The sequence below is a fragment of the Lissotriton helveticus genome, chromosome 7 (assembly GCF_964261635.1).
Source record: "Lissotriton helveticus chromosome 7, aLisHel1.1, whole genome shotgun sequence".
NCBI lineage: Eukaryota > Metazoa > Chordata > Amphibia > Caudata > Salamandridae > Lissotriton > Lissotriton helveticus.
Genome location: NC_136068.1, coordinates 1523050597 through 1523071546, shown reverse-complemented (window position 1 = coordinate 1523071546; position 20950 = coordinate 1523050597). Strand labels below are relative to the sequence as shown.

The following is a 20950-nucleotide window of genomic DNA, read 5'->3' as shown; positions in this document are numbered from 1 at the left end:
CAAGTTCACTAAACCAGATCCAAATCTGCAACCACTGCATTTGTTTGCAGAGTCCCTGTCCTGGACATCTGTCAGGCTGCTATGTATGCATCTCTTCATACGTTTACCAAATACTACTTCCTGGACAGCCAGGTCCATCGTGATGGGTAATTTGCCCATTTGGCCCTCCAGGACTTATTGGTCTAAGCCTGTTTGCAAATCCTCTTCCTGGGAGGTATTGCTTGGGTATCTATTCAAAGGTAGGGAATCTGCAGTTAGAAGTCTCTATCAGATAAATAAGTTACTGAACTTAGGTACCGCCTTATCTGGTAGAGACTCTATCTAGCCGCAGATTCCTTTCCAGCCCTTTCAGCCTCCATGCGTCTGCGAACTGCTTTTTTCTTCGTAGCAAGGTCCCTGTAGGTCCTTAGTGACTGCACTATGGTCCATCAGCTTTCTGCTGTAGCTCAGGGCTCTGGCACAAAAATGTCGTGAAAAGAAACTGATACCTATATAGGCACAGCGAATGTCACTTCCAGCACAGATGACAACATCAGCGCAGAGTTATTCAATACCATCTACTTTTGCACAAAGGTACTGCTCAAAATTCTTCAGAACCAGTCTGTTTTCTGGGGAATATTCTAAGGTAAGGATCCTGGGGCTAGATATAGTCTCTATCAGCAGAGAAGGTGTTGTGTGAATGTGCGAGATGTCTGCCTTTATGCCCTCATCATTTATTCCTTTTCTATTTTACAGAACTACGACAAGCCATATGACCCTCAAGAGAGTGCCCTGCTTCTACTTGGGCAGATGACAGACTTCCACTCTCCTTCCCTCCAGATCCTGCCGCCTTCCACTGGGTGAGGAGATTGCTCAATGCCCTTCTGACACACAACTTCATCCTTTATCTTAATAGAATCCCCCCCCCCACCACTTTTTCTGGCATAAATTACCCATGATTGGGGAAAAAAACATTGGTGGAGTGGAGGAGGTAGTGCATGTTAATAATACATTTTGATGTACTTTTGTATTTTCCTTGCATGTGTTGACATGCATTATCTTCTCTATTCTGTGTTTTTATCATCTCTTTTAACCTTTCTATGCTTTTATCATCTCTGTCTAGGGACAGCGCCCTATTTCTAGCTCAGAAAACTGGATAGGAATCAGGCTTTTCAGCCTTTCCACTCCTCAGTCATCTGGCTCCCTTTCTATTCATAAGTTGTAGGAATTGTATTACCCAGGATACTTGGGAATATTACTTAGTATGAAACGAGGTTTCTTTCAAATGTGATTCATTAAAACACGTGATGAAAATATGTTGTACAGCAACACATGACAATGTGCCAAGATTGGCGCATGCTTTCAAGTGCCAAAGCCTATGCGTTACATACTAGGCAGTGAAAGCGGGAAGTATTAAGAGGTCTTAAGATGCCAGCTGCATCATTTTTGATGTAGACCAATTGCTAAAACATATGTGTTGCCGGCCTGGCTTTCAGATTTATAGCTGGCAGCCAATAGTTCTATGACATTTAAAAATTGGTTATGGCCACTGTCCGGTCGAGGTGATGACTAGCATCCTCAATACCCAACATGATTCCAACCCACTAACCCCTGTCTGTGATACCTCCAAAGTGTCAATACTTCCATTTACTCCAGGTACTTTCTAGTTTATAGCTAGGAAAAGATTTTCTGAGCTTGACAAGCATTCACCCTTTTACTAATAAAAGCTGTCGCTCTTTCCAAGGTGCATTCAAAATGCCCCAAATTCCCCCAAATTGTATACCAGTAAGTGAAGCTCTCCCTGATATTGAAACCCTGTTTGGCCAATAGGGCATTACTATTAGAAGTATGATATGTTTAATGTTGTAATCGAGGAGGTGAATTTAATACATTTTTAAATATAGTCAGTCTTCCTTTTCTAGCCCTGCCCCTTGGTTCTGATTCTGCATGCTCAGCCAGTCGTTTGCAGCGCCAATATAGATTCTTGCAACACGGGATGAAAACGTACAAAAATGTGCCCTTTAATTTTCATATCCAAGCAGACATCAAAAAGCTTTGACAGGCCAACGCACAGACAAACACATAACCCACACTACACATGACAGAGAACAGAAAAGGGTCTCCACAGCAATTCCTAACCTTAACCGTAAACGGACTAGGGGACAAACTCAAGCGAGGAATAGTGCTTTAATATCTGAATCGTCACACACCGGAAATAGTATTGTTGCAAGAAACGTACCTGGTCGGCAACACCTGTAAGGCCCTGGATAGATGGGGGTATGAACTAATTTCACATGCAGGGTTCACCTCTGGTTCCAGAGGGACCTGTATACTCATACGCAAAACTGCCCCTTCATAATACAGAGAACGTGGATAGACACACAGGGCTGATTCATAGCAGTAGCTGGAGTATGGGAAGGTAAACCAATTAACGTACTGCTGGCATACAACCCCCAGCTATGCAAAAAATGACCCTAATTGATATTAGCAAGATCATTTTAGACCTCCAAACTAGGTTCCTCCTGATGGGAGGAAACCTAAATATGACAATACACAATCAGATCGACCATCGCCCCGCCCCGCTCCTGCCCTGACGGAACCCATGTGAGCGACCACTACTAGCAGACTTCCTCTCAGCCCTCGGCCTAACAGATATCTTGCGTGACTTCAACCCGTAAGTGCGCCAGTACACATTCCACTCGGGTGCCCATGACAGCCAGTCATGCATAGACTACTTACTGACACTCTCAAATGATGTCCATTACTTCAGAGAGTCATACTGTCTGGCATGGGGCATATCTGACCACTCCCCAATCCTCGCCAAGATTGTATTGGACACTTCTACCAGACAGACAATGCTCACACTCAATCCGTGGTATCTGAAAGTCCCACATGTCAAAAAAGAGCTACAGAAAGGCATGTACTTCAATGAAAATGTTGGAACAGTTGATTTGCACCAAACACTTTAGGAGGCATTCAAAACAGTGATCAAGTGCCAGGCACTCGCGCTCGTAGTAGGGAACAAGAGAGAAAAGAGAACAAGGATAGAAACGCTGGAGAGGGAGATTTTAGAGTAGGAAGCGAGGATAGATGAAACAGATGACCAGTCTGCTAGGCACACCATAAACATCAAGAGAATAGACTACATACAGTTGGTGACAGGGACAGCCAAAGCCAAGCATAAGGCAACACAACACAAAATATATGAAACCGAAATTCAATATCCTGGACATTCCAATAACGGGGGATTAATCTACCTGATCCACTCCTGCGACTCAGACACTTTTGGCAGGAAGATATAGGTAACTTGGAAGACAAGGATGGCAGGAAGCACTGGCTTCCCCACGTGAAGTAGCTATCCCACTGAAACTCAGACTGATCCAACTTAAAATCCTACACAGATCGTATCTCTCATGGGGAAAAGAGAAGACTCTGGGTGCCCTGTACCCAAGAGGGCACGTTCTATCATATTCAATGGGAGTGCTCCGCTGTTACGTCATAACGGGCAGATATAACTTCCAGGCTGCAAGACGTGTGTGGAAAGGAGATTGCCTGTACCCCCCAACTCTGCTTGCTCAACATATGAGACAGCACTGACTTAGCCAGTACTGAACAATCTTGGGTCTCCCTAGGGATGGTCCTCACTAAGCATAATATCGCCCAAAAATGTGGTGCAAGAGACACACCAATGTTGGGTGGATGGGAAAGGGATATGGATGGATGTATGATTGCTGAAAAAGACGTGTATAAACAGAGGATGCACGGGAAAATGGGACCATAAGTGGGCGAAGTGGGACGCACGTGGAGTCAGAATCTGTGTTTCGCTCATGAACGAATTAAGCAGAACGGAGGGGGGGGGTGCTCAACCAGGTGTGTGATGTTGAACTTCAAGATCTTACTAAACAGAATGTAATGTAAACTTACTTTGTGCGACTTAAGTCTATCTTGACTATATGCTGTATGACTGACTTGTTTTCAATAAAAAGAATTAATTAAAAAAAAAGCTTTATCAGAAGAACAATAGAATGACAGGTCGCAAGCCATAAAGGACTCTACCTTGAAAGACCTACTCATGAAGCTCACTGTCAAGAAGAAAGACCAGATTTGGGAGGCCTCACCCCTACGGCTGATGCCCCACACAAACCAATGACTCAGGAGCACTCACTGACAGAGGTGCCAATCACTAGCTCCTACATGGAAACCTATTTAACACAATTCAGACAGACATAGCTGCCCTGTGGGAGGATATCAAAGAGGCTAAGAAGGATGTCACTGAGACTGGCCACAGGGTGGATATGCTTGAGAAAACTAGTGATGCCAGGGAGCAGGAGCTCCAACACTACAGATGGGAGCTACTTGACCTATGAAATCAGCACCAAGACCTACAGATTCACCTGGAGGACTATGAAAACAGATCATGTCGCTCAAAGATCAGAATTAGAGGAGTCCCGTAGCAGGCGGACGCGGGGGACTTGGAGGGATATGCCACCTGCCTCTTCCGTCACATCTTACTGGACCTAGCAGAGAAGTAGGTAGTCCTGGACCGCACGCTTAGAGCGGGTAGAACGGCCAGTGCACTAGGTATGCCTCAGGACTGCCTAACATGTGTTCACCACTTTCAACAGAAGGAGGCCATCATGGCAGCGGTACTTTCAAAGGTGTGCAAGTATGGCTGTACCAGGACCTATCCCATATCACATTGGAACCTTGCTGCGTACTCAGAACCGTTACTACTTCCTGTGGTAAAATGGTGTTAAATACAGGTGGGGCCACCCACTTCACCTGACCTTCGTGTGGAACAAGGAAAAACACCCAATACATAACGGAGGAGGCAAAATCGATCCTAAGTCCTGAAACCAGTCAAGAAGAGGCTGCTCCCTCATACCCCCATCACAAAACACCAGGGCGTACTTGAGCTGGCGGGAGGGCCCCTCTCTCCTTTCCAGGAGGCACACAGGCAAACCTGACAGGCCCACTGTGGATGAAAGTCACAGAGAATACTCTGCTCAGATACATTTCCTTCAACTCTACAAGTCCTCACCAGACTGAGGTTCCCCAGGAAGGCCACTTCATGACCTGTATTAGACCGTACCCACTCAAGGCAGACCCATCATTGCTAATCCTCTGACAGCCTATGCTAGGCCTGAACCTGAAAGAGCATACTGCGTCCCGACATACACATCTATCTACCTACTCTCCTTTGAATGGCCATAAGGCTTGGGTGGCCTCCACCCCACTTACTATGTGCTTCACAATACTCTTTGGACATGGCCACGGCCCCAGCCCACAATGTGGCCTTGACTCCCAGGGAAGGAGTAGTTCAATTCCCTGTGTTCTGCTCTGAGTTCTTCCCTTCCTCCCTCCATTGATCAGTTTCCATGCTGTCACCCACCTATCGAGGTGAACTGATGCACAACCGGCCAAGGGTCCTACAAACATTTCCCTCACAGCCCCTTCACTTGGCATATACCTACACCTTACCACCATGATTAAAATACTAAATGTACAGAGCCTCATTACCCCATTGAAAAGGCTGGGACTCCTCTCTATGCTTCGTGATTCCCTTGCGATGTCTGCCTGTTGAAAGAAACACATCTCCTTAAATGCGACTGCAAGTGGCTGAAATCTCTCTGGTTTCATCGCCAGTACTTCTCTTCAGGCCCAGGGAAGAAAGCAGGGGATAGCGATCTTCTATCCTCGTCCTAAGGCAGTCAGGTATTGCAAACATAGGCTGAGCAGCCAGGAAGACTCCTTGCCCTACAAATTGCACTTTTTCACACACTTTTACCTTAGCGACCATTTACACTCTCAACAAACACCAAGAACAGTTCATACTCAGTGCTTTGGGGCATATACTGACCACCCCAGACACTGATGTACTGATAGGTGTAGACTTTAATTTAGTCCTAGACACATCCTCTGATCACTCAGCACAATGAATGTGGCAGACCAGTGCCGTCACCCCTGAGTGACTGCACCTGCTACAGGAGGCATGCCTCTCGGATATAGGGCGCTCACGCAATCCCACAACCAGGGACTACACCTTCTTGTGCACCACACATTAAAAATATGCATGACTTGATAACTTCCTGGCTACGGCACGCCTTGCTACGGCGGGTACTCAGTCGAGATTAGGGTCAAAACGCTAAATGACCCCTCCCCTGTCTCGATTGTGCTGACCGTCCCAGACGGACCCATGACACACAGGACATGGTGCTTGAATCCCAAACTACTAACGGACGACTCTACGGCCACAAAGCTGTAGGAAATAAATGGCACTTTCCTAAACACAAATGATAACTCGACCATCCCCATCCTACAATTGTGGGATACCCTGAAAGCAATCCTCCAAGGTGCACTGATCAACATATCTGCGAGAATGAATAGGTCCAGCAGAGAGAAACGCATAACCCTGCAAACCCAGGTGAAAGACCTGGAGAAAACACAAAAAAATCTGGCTCCCACAATGTGAGGAGGCAATTCACTCTAGCAGAAAACAACGTAAAACCCTAGACATGGATAAGGTGGAGTATGACCTTCTTCTCACTAAGCAGAAGTTCTCTACTAGTGGCAACAAAGCGGGTAGGCTACTAGCATACCGGTTGAGAGCCCAAGTGCATTGAAGCAGAATTGAGGAGATACACGAACCCCTGGCACAGATACTGCGCACAGATGCAGCTATTGCACAGGCGTTTGAAAGCTTCTATGCGGCATTGTACTCTACAGAGCCTCTAAGCACTAATAAAGCTGCGCCCTATTTCTCTAAAGTGCCTAACGGGCTCCTGCCAGCACAAGGCAACCTCCTTCTGAAGGAAGCATCTGAGAGGACTAAGTCTGTGTGGTCATTGCTAAACTCCTGCCAGGCAAAGCCCCAGGGCAAGATAGCTTTACACCCACTTTCTACAAGCTGTTCGCCATCCAATAAGCCCCCATCCTTACCCGCCTCTACAACTAATTTGGCGACACGGGCACACTTACCGACACTGTGAAAACAGCAGTCCTCCCCGTGATCCCCAAACCGGAGAAAAAACTCACCAACTCCACATCCTATCGGCCTATATCCTTATTGAATGAAGATAACAAAATCTTTTCAGGCAGACTGGAGGCTTGCCTTAATTCATATATACAGGGCTTGATAGGCCCAACCAATTCAGGTTCATCCCGAAGAGGTGCTGAAGTGACAACACTAAGTGGCTTTTGCATCTCATCGATAAAAGGGGATGCTCCCAGATGTCAGCCATGCTAATGTCGATCGATGCTGAAAAGGCCTTTGATCAGATGCACAGGCATTTTCTCCACCTGGTACCGAAGGGAGCAGGACTAGGCACCTGATTCCATAGGTGGGTCTCGTGCAAATGCGCTGCGCCCTCAGCATGCGTACTAACCACCGGATTGGCCTCCCAGAGCTTTACCATAACATGAGCCACACTGCAAGGCTGCCGTTTGTCCCCACCCCTATTTGCCCTGTATATGGAACCTACAGTGGAGAGAATATGTACGAACACATCTCCTTGGGCCGCCAAGAGCATAAAATAATGCTCTATGCAGATGCCGTTATGATAGCCCTAATCCCGAATCCCACCACATACCACCCTAACAGCACTTATACAAGGGCTGGAGGCCTTTTGTCAGGGTATCTGGCTTTAAAGGCAATTTACAAAAGTCACAAATCCTGAACCTCGCTGTCCCCTGGAGCGACAAAACTTGTTTGGAACGCCTCTTTCCCTTTTCATGGGCGACCCAATGGGTGACATACCTCAGGTTGAAAATCTGCACCACCACAAGGAAGACCGCTGAGCACAACTACAATGATCTGCCAGCGACTGCCCGAATCGACTTGCAGCATGGAAGGGAGGGAACATCACATGGCTAGGTAGGAAACTGCTATTAAAATTACTCTCCACCGCAAGATCCTCTACGTAATGCAGACCATTCCTTTCCAGCCACCTTCACGGATTCTAGAGAAGCTAGAGTGTGTTAAAAACCTACATACGAGAATGCAGGTTTTATTGGCTAGGATAACTATTGCACCTTCTTCTCTGCTGATTGAGAGCAGCTTCCTTGTCCCAGCTGACTACTAGCGCTGGACGCCATTGACTCAATTTTTAACCCCTCCCATCCCACCCTGCTGACTCCTCCCACCTCCCTCGTCACCAGCCTATTTAGGCTCCGCCCCTTTTCACTCCTGTGCAGTCGAGCAGCCCTGTGGCAGAGGGCTTGTGCGCGCTGGGCGCTGTGACCTCGTTTTTAATACCTTCTTCTCTGCTGATTGAGAGCAGCTTCCTTGTCCCAGCTGACTACTAGCACTGGACGCCATTGACTCAATTTTTAACCCCTCCCATCCCACCCTGCTGACTCCTCCCACCTCCCTCGTCACCAGCTTATTTAAACGTCCCTCATGCGTCAGCGCAGCGGACGAGCGCAGCGGGCGCGCCGTAGGCGCGCCGGAGTTGCGCCAGAGTTAAGCCCGTCTGCGCCCGTCCGCGGCCGGACGGGCCCAGGGGCCAGGGACGCTGCCTCTGCCATCTCTTATTCCCGCTCCACTCTAATGAGTCTACAAACCTTTGCCTGCCCTCTACCTCCCGAGACTTGGACCAGGATCTCCTCACTGGGGATTCCAGGTCACTTTTCCCCTTCGCTGGGGCCGTCGTCATTTCCCACCCTTTCGGTCCCTGCCGAGTCGCAGCTCCGGGTATTATACCTCAACACTCGCTCCATGGTCAGGCATCAAGCCGATATTTTCCACCTTCTGATGACAGAGAAGCCAGATGTCCTTTTACTATCTGAGACCTGGCTCACTGACGACTCCCTCCCCGACATCCTTGCCGCACTACCTCCTGACTACTTTCTGCTGAATACCAACCGCCCTGGAGGCCGCTCCGGTGGAGGGGTGGCAGCGGTAATACGGAAGAATCTCAAGATCATTGCCTCTGCCAATATGACCCTCCCCGATGTGGATAACCTGGTCCTCCGTCTTGGGACCGAGGTAGGCGCAGTTACCCTTATGGTACTTTACCGTCCCCCCTACCCCATGCCTTCCTTCCCTTCCTCCTTTATTGAACAGTTAACCAACCTTGCCACCTCTTCCCCCCGTACTATCATCATCGGGGATTTCAATTACTGGTTCCAGAATGAGGATGCCGGCCCCCACGCCACCGAACTGTTCGAGGCTCTTTCGAGCTTGGATTTTACACAACTAGTCAGGTCTGCCACTCATAGCGGTGGCCATATCCTTGACCACATTTGGGCTCACGGGGTCAAGTCCTCCTGCCCACTCATAACACCTTGTGTGTGGTCCGATCATTTCCTAATTGACATCACCTTCTCGGCCGTCGGCCAGATCAGGACCCCACTGCAGGAGGGCGGCACCGCACGCAAGTGGAGAGTCGCCGACTCCTCCAAACTCTTATCTCATCTCTCTCTTACCCGTCCTCTGTTCCCCACTGACTCAAGTACTGACGAGCTTCAGGGACAAGTTTCTGACTGGCTCACTATAGCCAGTGATACTTTCGCACCTTTAACCAAGTTTCCCCGATCCCGACACTATCATTCCCATAAATGGTTTACCCCTCACCTTAAGACTTTGCAGTTAGAACTCCGCCGACTCAAGCGCAGGTGGAGGAGAGACTACTGCTTATCTAGCAGAAGTGCATATGTGGCTGCGCGGAACGAGTACAAAACTGCTATTTCCGCCGCCAAAAAAGCTTATGCCTCAGACAAAATTTTATCTGCCCCCTGCAAGTCTAAGGAGATTTTTTAAATCCTCAATGAATTTACCTCTGATCCTAGGACACTTCCGACTCAGGCCCCCACACAAGAATCATGTAACGCGCTGAGCACTTTCTTTGTCCAAAAAATTGCCTCGATCAAAGATACCATTCCGACTATCCCCCCTGGCGCTGGCTCTGCTTCTCCCCCCCATAATGCTTTTTCTCTCACACTTTTCCCGCTCTTAGACCCTACCGCTTTGGCCACACTGGCCACCCGCGTTAAATCTGGATCCCCAGACGACTGCTGTCCCCCCACCATATTACGAAATATCTGCCACTCTTTACCTGATTGTATCCTTCCCCTGCTGAATTCTTCTTTGTCGTCCGGTACGGTACCCCGCTCCTTCAAGGAGGCCGTGTTGGTGCCTCTACTGAAGAAGCCTGGGGCTTATCCCGCCGTCCCGGCGAATTACCGCCCCATCTCTCTCTTGCCTTTTTTCTCCAAAATTCTGGAAGCCCATGTCACCACCTGCCTCTCACAGTTTATTGAGAACTCCACCTTTCTTGAGACTAACCAGGCCGGTTTCAGACCCGGCCACTCTACGGAGACTGTCATCTTGGCCGTGCTGGATGCCCTGAGAGACGGTGCTGACAAGGGTTCCTCCCAGGCCCTAGTTTTATTAGATCTGTCGGCTGCCTTCGACACGGTGGACCACAACATCCTTCTCCACCGTGTCGAGCAAGCTGGCATCCAGGGCCTGGCGTTGGCATGGGTCAAATCCTTCCTGACCGGGAGGTCTCAGACCCTTAGCCTGGGCACTTTTAGAGCTCCTCGGGAGCACCTGCCCTGTGGGGTCCCTCAGGGCTCCTCTCTGTCCCCCCTTCTTTTCAATCTTTATCTTCGACCCCTTCTTTTTTCCTTGAGGCAGTGGGACGTCACCGTCTTCAATTACACGGACGACCTACAACTCATCTTCCCTCTTGATTCCCCTTCTGCTATCCCCAACTTTCAGGCTGTCATGTCCCACATTCTATCGTGGATGAGTCAAAATCAGCTTAAGCTGAATCCCGGAAAGACGGAGCTTCTCCTCCCTGGTAAGAGCTCTACCCACTGGGGTCCGCATTTTTGGCCGGCAGAACTTGGCCTTCCCCCCACCCCTGTGGCCTCGGTAAAAAGTCTAGGGATTACTATTGACTCCGGTCTCTCCCTCGGGCCTCAGGTGGGGACAGTTGTCTCCTCCTGCATGTTCCAGCTGCGCAGGATCAGGAAGGTGGCTTATCTCCTCACTTCTGAAGCTCTCCTGCAAGTAATCATGGCCCTCGTCCTCTCCCGCTTAGATTTCTCGAATGCTATCTATCATGGTCTGCCCAAAACATCTCTCTGCAGACTACAATTCGTTCAGAATCAAGCGGCGAGATTGGCCTTTGGGAGTCCGAAATAGCAATCCGCCAAACCCCTCCTTCTAAAACTGCACTGGCTCCCCGTCGCCTCGAGGGCAGCCTTTAAGATCGGCTGCCTTACCTTTAAATCCTTATCTGGTTCCTGTCCTGCCTTTTTGAAATCTCTCATCAGGACTTATAGCCCCTCTCGGAACCTGAGATCCTCTCACCTGCACCTCTTACTCACTCCCCCTGTCAAACTCTGCAGATCCGGAGGCCGGAGATTCGCATTTCTGGCCCCCAAACTTTGGAATTCCTTCCCCATCTCTCTCAAAACTTCCAATTCCCTTACTCTTTTCCGTAAATCCCTAAAAACTTGGCTCTTCCCTCAATCTGCCTAAACCCTCCCAGTCCCCCAGTAGTCTGCCAGCGCCAGGAAACCCATGGTGTCAGCTCGCTTTATAAATGCCCCTTACAATACAATACACCAATTACCAGCCAACTCGTAATAAGGACCGATGAAAGTAAAATTAGAAATATGTGAGGTGAGTTGGAGATTCATGAGCCATCGAGGGGTCAGACATTTGTAGAGTACCATAAAATATGTTAAGGCATTGGCAGATTGGGCAAGTTCCCAGTGCCTCCCCCTTCCAAAGCAGCCCCTGGTACAGTGATTGGGATAGACAAATGCCCTATTGTAATGAGTGTGCACAAAATTTTTTTTTTTTTTTTTTTACTGTTGGCCTTTCATAACAGACAGTTAGGGGTTTCTTTGCAAGCCCTTTCACTGCTGGTGTGTCACCTTTTTTCAACGCACCAGTGGTGCAGTATGCTGGCCCATATTTACAAGGCCACACAAAGTTGCCCTGCGCAGCTTTACATGTCCTTGTAAATATGGCCCCATTTTACGCATTACCTTACATATAAGAGGCGTTATATATGGGTGTTGCAGTGGGTGTTCCCAAGCAACACCCATTGATTCTTCTAATCCAAGATTTATGTTTCACAAACCTGGGAATGCGTCAGAATCCTACGCCTCCTCAGGGGAGGCATAAGAGAAATACTTTTATTGCACCTCGTTTTCTCCTCTTTCTAGAGGAAGAGGTAAGAGGAAAACACCATCAATTACTGTTTCTGTGCAGGAAGGTGTCCCTTCATGCATAACAACAATCATCCCTGCAAAACAGCCACCCTTGCCAGGGTGCAAGGGTGTCTGCATTGGCGCACAACTGCTGTTTTAGCACTGGCGCATGGGAGAGTACAGGATGTGCCGTATTGCTGCAAATAGTGTGCATCCCTGTGCTTTTAAAGTGACGCAGCTCTGCGCAGCAAAATGGCTTTTTGTGCCGCACTGTGTCATTTCCTCGTAATGAGGCCCTTTGTGTGCATGAATGGTCGGCTCAACCTTAACCCATACACCTAAAGGCAGTTAGTGGAAGTAAAACAAAAGAAATTGTTCTATATCCCTCTCCTTACTTCTCCTCACTCGTCTACCTTCTAACTCTTTCTTTACCTCTCTCTATCTCTCTACATATCTATGCACCTCGCTGTAGCTCAGCTATATCAACCACTCCTGCATAGACTTCACCTCTTTCTCAATATACCTTTCTCTATTCTGCCTCTCTCTATCTCATGACTTCACGTCCCTCCTCCATACCTTTCTGTGTACCTGCCTCTATATCTCTCACTCTCTAGCCCCTGTCAGCATCAGCTTTCTTTCAACCTCCCTGATCTGTTTCATAACAGCCATCTCTAACCTGTATCCCTCATCCTTCTAATTCACCTCTCTCCCTACCTTCATCTATATCTTTACCTCACTTCCCTATCTGTCTACCTTGCTCCTCACTCTCTCTCATCCATCTCTTTTCCTCATCACTCCTTATCTCAGTTTTCGTTCTCATTTCTCTCCCTACCTCACATCTATCTCACTATCTCAACTTTACAACCCACCGCTCTTTCTCTCATTGCCTAACCCCTCTCTTTGCCTCACTTCTATGCATCCCCTCTCTCTTTCTACCTCTGTTCCTTTTACCTTGCCTCTATTACTCTTTCCTTTCTCAAAACATCTATTTCTCTGCATGTTCCTCGTTTTCTCTCTGTCTTTCTCTCACACACTCACCCCTCTCTCTCTCTGTGGCAGTCTCCATTTAATTTACACCCTTCACCATGCACTGCCTTTCAAAGGCTTACAGCAGAGCCTTAGGAAGGCAGCGCAGTGGGATTGCCACAGCGATTTCCAGCTTAGCATGGACAGTAAAGTCCATGCCGTGCAGGAACTGGGGTGCAGAAAGACAGTGGGCACACCGTGCGCCCCCTTAATGCACCCCGTGCACTGAGACACCAGGGGGCCCTGTTCCTCACTACCACCTTTTCATGGCGGGCTCACCACCAGCATATTGCGGCTTTAGACTGCTGCAAGACCGCCATGGATCACGGATCCCTGGCGGTAGCAGCGGTCCTGTGGTCCAACCGCCAAAGTCATAATTTGGCAGTCAGACCGCCGGTGCGGTGGTTACCGCACCCCACCATGGGTTTAGCGGTCCAGACGGACCGCCAAATTCATAATAAAGCCCTAAGTAAATTCGTTGATGACACTAGTAGGCTGTGAAATGTTTTACCATTATGTGTAGTCTTATCAGATTCTGTGTGCCTCTTTGCTGTTTATAACTAAAAGGTATGATAAAATGAAGGTGAGGTGCTCTACATCTACATGCTCACATGCTGTGTGGTCCCTCTATTCAGGTCAGTACCTGGAAGCTCACAACCATCGCCACTTCACTACACCTCCAGTAATTATGTCCCCGCTTCTTTTCCTAGGGACGATTACGATAGTGGAACAGACTCCCCTGTGCCAGAAGAGGACGAGCGGCCATTGACTCAGTCAGAACTCCGGGAAAGGATCATGAGAGGTGTAAGTACAGAGAATTTTCATGTAGGTACTTGCCAAACACATATCTCATTTCTAGTATATAGTCTTATAAAGTCAGCATATATACTATGGCCCTAAGCTAAATCCATCAGACAGTATTGAATTGGCATCAATGAAGGAGTGCATCCCTTCAAACTCTCCCTGCAGTATGGCTTCAACATGCAACCTTCTTTCATCATGGATCTCTGGAGGTCCCGAAGGCAAGCTGAACCTTGCGATGCTTTCACGTGTTCTCCACCAATCGCACTTTCATAAGTTGATAATATGCTTGAATCATTTCCCATAGTCAGGCTGGTAATCACTAATAATTTCATAGATAGCAATAAACAGGATTCACAGACCCACAGTCTACATAACAGTGTAAATTTAGTAGCATATTTATCTAACTGAAAACTTCCTAAACTTTTGGCAGTGAGGTGAATGTGGTCTGAGTCCCCCTTAGAGGGCACCATTGCTCAGATTTCGACTACGTCATGTGTGAGGACGTCCTTTGAGGGCTCTGCTCTTTTTAGTTCAGATGATTGCTTATTTTTGTTCAGCAACCACTCCTGCTCCTGAGTGTTGTTTGGAAGTGACTAATGGCTAATTCATCCAAAGCGCTGAAATTGCTGGTCACGTCCTTTGTCGCTCCTGTGTGTTTATTTTCCACATCTCAACTAGAAGTCTAAGGAGTGCAAACTTTGCTGCATCTTTTCAGCAAAGTCTCTGGAAAAAACAGAGACGGGGATGAGTCTGTTTGGAGTGCAACTTCGTTAGCCCCCGACCCCGGTGCACCCACCCACCAGACATTTCAATCAGGTGATCAAGTGCAAGGAATTGGGCATTTCTAAGAGTAAACTCCCAGACCTGCCACCCACCTCCAAAGATCCTCGTGCAAAGCTGACCAGGATGGAGGAGAATCCTCCTAAACCTTCAGTCCGACAGGAAAGTCTCCAGGTTTTCTGGTTTGTGTTAACTATCCCGTCATTGAGGAAGGCATTGAAGACAGTGATTACTTCTGCACCCGTTTGCACCAGCAGCTTTGTCAACTCAGAAGGCTCCATTGACGACTTTGTCATGGACCCTTTCACCAACTCTGCCACAGACTATGCACCCATTTAAAATTCCAGAATGATGCTGTCGGGAAGACGTATTGACACCCAAAAACAATTTAGAAAACCAACTTTTTGATACAGGGTCAAAGAACCCCCCCTTAAACAAGTTATGTAGTGACTCATATCAACACGCCATTTAGCCAAAAGCAAAACTATTTTTAATTCTAAAACAACATTATATAACATAACATGTATTGTGCAAGATACTATGGTAACTAGGTAGTACAACGAATCAGGGCGCACTGCAATCTGATTACAGGGAAGTAAACAGCACATACAGTATATGAGTGGTGCTCCAAGGAAAAAGGGTTGGTTACCATAAACAACCCTAATGTGCCCTCCAAATGGGGAGCAAGCCTTGTCAACTCAGATCCGAGTACTCAGGTATTTGCAATAATAGCCAAAAGTACAGCAATCTCAAAGTAATTGTCTACTGTAATCCAAGTTTTCAGTTCAGGCTCAACATATGTAGTCCAAGTCTTCCCTTTAGGCTTGTAGTGAGCATCATTGCTAGTTCGTATTCCAAAGAGCATAATATGTTTGGTTTTATTTGCATACTACATCTTTTAATACTAAGTACCTACACGTAGGAGTGTTTTCCCACTCCTCCCTCTTTTTTCTCTCTTTCTCCTTTTGGACACCATGGGTTGGTGATGGAGAGTGATATCTTCAAGTGCCATATTTGTCATTTTGATGTTGTACTTAATGTCTGCAGCCCTGAAGAAGTCGAGGTGTTAATGACCCATCAACGAAACACGTGTTTGCTGATTAGTTTCAAGTTGATTACATTGCCTGCCTTCTGTTTGGAAAATTGTATTGGAGTATTTTTTCTTTGGAATACGAACTAGCAATGATGCTCACTACAAGTCTAATGCAAACACCTGAGTGCTCGGATCTGTATGTTGACATGACATATATTTGTAAAGCGTACGTTCACCCACAAGGGTATGTTGGCCCTGAATAACAGATGTTTATTGCTGCCCAACTCAATGATATTCATTTTAGCGACCTCGGAGGAAAAAAAGGAAGAGTCGTCCCTCCAGGATTTGCCATGAGGGCAAACACAGGCCCATGCAGTGTAAGCATTTGTTAACTAAGCTACCAGACCGAGCTAATAGAAGGACATATATTACACTAAATTGAACAGTTATATATAAAGTTTGTCAAACAGGGCAAGTTGTCAATTCCTGTAACAATCATTTTGCATCAAGCTCTTAACGTATTCCATTGTCTGCATTTCGACCCATGTATCCATTGGAACCGAGTTTTCTTCAAGACAACAAGGAAGGGTTACACCCTAGAAAACCACTTAATGATGAGCGGAGGTATTACTGTAGGGCCTTCATTTTGGTAGGCATGCAGGACTGGAACCATTCGCTTTACTAATAGAGTTGCACCTCCATTAATCAGAAGTTTGATCTCAGTGTATCTCTGAGGTCTATTGGTCCCAGATACCAGTACACAACAATGATTTTGTGGAATGTCGTTTGATTCTGTTTTCTAAACCAACATCAGTGTGATCAGTAGTGCTGTTTCTACGTTTTTTAATCATCTCCCTCAGCATCTTTCATAAAAGTGAAAGAGGTCAGAAGGCCCACTGACGAAAACAACTTGTTAGCCCAGTTTTATTGATAAGTGAACCTAGGCTTTTTAGATTGTTATTCATCCAGTGTCCAGGGTAGTGCCCACATATGGAGGAGAGCTACTTTTGAGTCCCATGAGTCCAGAGAATGTCATCTTTGTTTGCTGTTTTTCGTTACCAGCCATATGAATAAGGCATAGACAGTAAAAAAGTCAATTACAGACCCTGAACATGTGAGTTGTGTGGCTGTCATTCAGTTGTATGTCGAGGTTGGTTTCATTTAATTTAGCCTGTAGGAGGAGGAGAGTAATTCTTATCAGACATTGGAATTGCCCTCGCTGGATAAAATAGAGGTACCTCAACGAGGCCCTGTTGTGGTACAGACTTCTACAGCTACTCCTGAAAATTGTAGTTTGGTCACTTGTGTATTTTTACTGAGGCGAGGATCACACCGGTATTTACAAGACTGTGTTCCATATGTGTCTATGTGAATCCTACAAACATCTTCAGTCTAAGTTTTGCATAAAATCCATACCACAGAATTAGAACAGTTTGCAACTAGTGAGAGGGATCCCATTTCTCAGGAGTATACTGGAGAGAGCAGCAATCCATTTGTTGTGACCAAAAGTGTATATCTGCCTCTGTGCATGGTCCTGAGGTCCCAAATAGAGATGCATCCATCTTGATTAACTTTTATCAGTCAACTGTGCTTCAGGGAGTCAGGAGTTATACATCCATCTCTTTCTGTCTGGGAAAACAAAAGCTCACGAAAACCATCCACTTTTTATAGATTCTTCTTCCATACAGAAAGGATATAAGGTTTGTTTACAGAAGAGTTCTAAAAGGAAGCCATTTTGATGGTTATGGCAAATATCTATCTATAAGTTTAACCATTTGTATATGTTCTGTAGCAAATTGGAAACATAAACGGATGAGGCTCTTTCCCGCTGGGAAACAAACAAAAAGTTATATTTTCTGGGCCCTTGTCCAAAAGTAAGCAGGTTCTGCCTCTTTCGTATGAGGAAGGTACTCATAGGAGCGCCACTTTTAAAACCACTGAGTTCCTCTTACTCTTCTTGAATACACCCTTCCATCTTCTTTACCACCCTCAGGTCCTGAAGAAGGAGGAAAGAGCTTCAAAGAAATTGCAACTGAACGACTCAACTTCCAAGCACGTCGCCATCTCAACATCCAGGAAACGCCTGCAGGAAGTCTGATGGGGGTGGAGCATGATGATTGGATGCTCACCATATTGTCAGAATCCCGCTGGACCCAGCAATGCCTTAGTATTCCGGAAAAGGAGCCGTGGAGGGTGGTGGTGGAGGGAAAGTAGTATAGGAGAGCTGTTGTTCATGTGCATCCAACCCAATGTCTAGTTCTTATATTGCCCCCACTATTACCTTACAGGCCTATTGTGCTTGATTATTTAAGACTGCACTGAAGAGAAATTATTTTTTTCTGGGGTTTCACGTTTAATCTTTCTGTCTTTCCATTATTCTTGGTCCAACACTTTGCTCTTTATTCTTTATTTTATACTACAGAATCTTTCCATTGATCGTCTTCATCTTTCCATTTTATTTTTCTTGCTCTTTTTATATTTTCTGTTCTTCTTCAACCTTTTGCTCTTTATACCCTCTGTAAAATGCTGCTATTCTTCTCCTCTCTCACCCCACCTTAGTGTCAACTTAACTGTAGAATGCAGAAAATGATGTGTCTTGTTACTTAAGTTTGAGTCTCTATTTGCTCTAAAATCATTATTCAGATTTGCATTAAAATCTAAAATTATGGGTCTCACTGTAAAAGAGTGCATTTTTAATATCTGTTCCTAAATGTTTCTCAGGCTGTTCTATTAAAATGTGCAAAGTATGATACCAAACTCACAAACTTCCACATGATGTGAACGAGGTTGTTAATATCAACTTTGACAAATTAATGATGAGCTGCACCCAAAAGAAATGTGATCAGCTCATCAGAATAAAATGAGACTAACACCCTAGGGGATGTCTTCTGACTCTGAGCCCTCTATACCTCTGTGTTTAGACTGGGCTACATACTGGATTCCATTGCAATAACAACAGGCCTGAAATTAAGTACTGCAGGAGTGAGTCCTGCTAGCCATCGAGAGTCCCACTCGTGGGCTGGGTGAGATGGTGGATGGAGAAAGATGTACTCTCAGGAGTGGCTTCTGGCAGATGAAGAAAGATGTACTCTCAGGAGGCGTTTCTGGCGGATGGAGAAAGATGTACTCTAAGGAGTGGCTTCTGGTGGATGGAGAAAAAGGTACTCCTAGGAGTGGCTTCTGATGGATGGAGAAGATGTATTCTCTAGAGTGGTTTCTGGCGGATGGAGAAAGATGTACTCTCAGGAGTGGTTTCTGGCGGATGGAAAAAGGTACTCTTGGGAATGGCTGCTACCAGATGGAGAAAGATGTACTCTAAGGAGTGGCTTCTGGTGGATGGAGAAAGATGTACTCTTAGGAGTGTTTTCTGGTAGATGGAAAAAGATGTACTTTTAGGAGTGGCTTCTGGCGTATGGAGAAAGATGTACTCTCAGGAGTGGTTTCTGGTGGATGGAAAAAGATGTACTTTTAGGAGTGGTTTCTGGTGGATGGAGAAATATGTACTCTCAGGAGTGGCTTCTGGCGGAAGGAGAAAGATGTACTGTAAGGAGTGGCTACTGGTGGATGGTGAAAGATGTGCTCTAAGGAGTGGCTTCTGGTGGATGGAGAAAGATGTACTCTAAGGAGTGGTTTCTGGTGGATGGAGAAAGATGTACTCCTTTTTTTTTGTTTTAAAAAGAGTTTTTATTTGTTGAAAAGGTAGAACAGATTACTGTAACCAAAAGAGTATTACATAAGTGTAAAGCAATACATCATGCTCATATGAGGGGGTGGGGCACAAAGAAAGAAAGAAAGAAAAGAGAGGGGGATAAAAAGAGTGAAGAAGGGAAGGGGAAAGTAAATGTCCATATTAGTCTTTATATGCAAAGAAACAACAGATTATGTAACAAGAATTCCTACTATATCAAATTAGTCTATAACCATAGAATAAGAAGCATAAAAAAACAACAGTAACTGTAAAAATCAAGGAGGCTTAGATACTTCTTCAGTGTAGGGGTTATGTGAGGGTGACATTTTAGCTGATGCATTTAAGAAATCAGTTACAGGCAACCAAAGTGTGTCTCGTTTGATAGCAAATGTAACCGGGTGAACATAGGCTCTATCCAATCTATGATTGTAGCAAACTCCATACCACCATGCTTGAAAGGAGACAGCAGAGGTATTTTTCCATGTCTTGGTGATTTGTTGAAATGCAACAGCTATGAGTAAGTCAATAATACCAAAAGGAACATGTTTGTCAAATAGTATTAATTTGTTGCCATACTCGGGTCCAAAAATTTGGATGGCTGGGCAATCAAATAGCATATGTTTGAGGTCTGCTGACGGAGCAGCACAAGACCAACAAGGAGAGAGAATGCCAGGGCCAATATTGTGTAGGTTAGCTGGAGTAATCAGAAGTCCATACTAATATTATAAAGAGAGAGCCCAAACCTTTGAGGTGGGTAAGCTCCAGAACCACAGCGCCAATCGGAACACCCAATACACCATTGCAAAACACAGTATCAGCAGATGGACATAGGCTATACAGCAGCCCACCATATACATTAGGGGGGGAAAGAACGTTAGCGGACAAGTAGTCCCTTAGGGGCGTGATGGGCGTCTGCATACAGCGATATGGGCGCGGCGTTCGGCGTGATGGCCGCCTGCATACAGCGATGGGCGCAGCGTTAGGATACCAGTGGGCGGGTTATGTGTGGGCGGGGCGTTCGGTAAAAGACTATAACGCTTGAGGCGTACTAGCGTTACAATACCAGTGGGCGTTGCATTTACTATTGTTGGGGGCATTGGCTGTTGGCACGATATGGTGCCTCTAAGTGCCGTCAGGTGGAGCAAACAAACATCCTTCGCAGCTGGAGCACCGACCTTCCAATATTGCATCAAACACACTGCCTCGGAGTGCACGCATTCATCTGCGAGTGCTGAGGAGGGTGCAGAGTCGAGCCAGTGTCGCAGTGGCACGGATACATATTCCACGGACTGTTGTGTAACACATGCACAGCATCGCTGGCCCGCTGTCGGACACTGTCAGCCCAAACGACTTCACGCGCTACACTCTGCCGCTTCCTGCCACTGGCTGCAACTGAGGAGGCACATGTTCCACTCCTATGGAGACCTAGTGTTACCGTGTATGCACACCTCAACTGGACAGGTAAAGAA

At 46.5% G+C, this 20950-nt stretch overlaps 1 protein-coding gene across 6 annotated transcripts in view; it reads left to right on the top strand.

Annotated features, from left to right (window-relative positions):
- LOC144767519 (outer dynein arm-docking complex subunit 1-like) overlaps positions 1 to 18465 on the top strand; it is a 650935-nt gene extending 632470 nt beyond the window's left edge. For all 6 annotated transcript variants that reach the window (XM_078650940.1, XM_078650939.1, XM_078650938.1 and 3 more), the window contains 3 exons: positions 736 to 839; positions 13887 to 13980; positions 17787 to 18465. In XM_078650940.1, the coding sequence (XP_078507066.1) occupies positions 736 to 839; positions 13887 to 13980; positions 17787 to 17891 (303 nt within the window). In that variant the 3' untranslated portion in view covers positions 17892 to 18465. The remainder of the gene's footprint in view (positions 1 to 735; positions 840 to 13886; positions 13981 to 17786) is intronic.
- The last annotated feature ends 2485 nt before the right edge of the window (positions 18466 to 20950 follow it).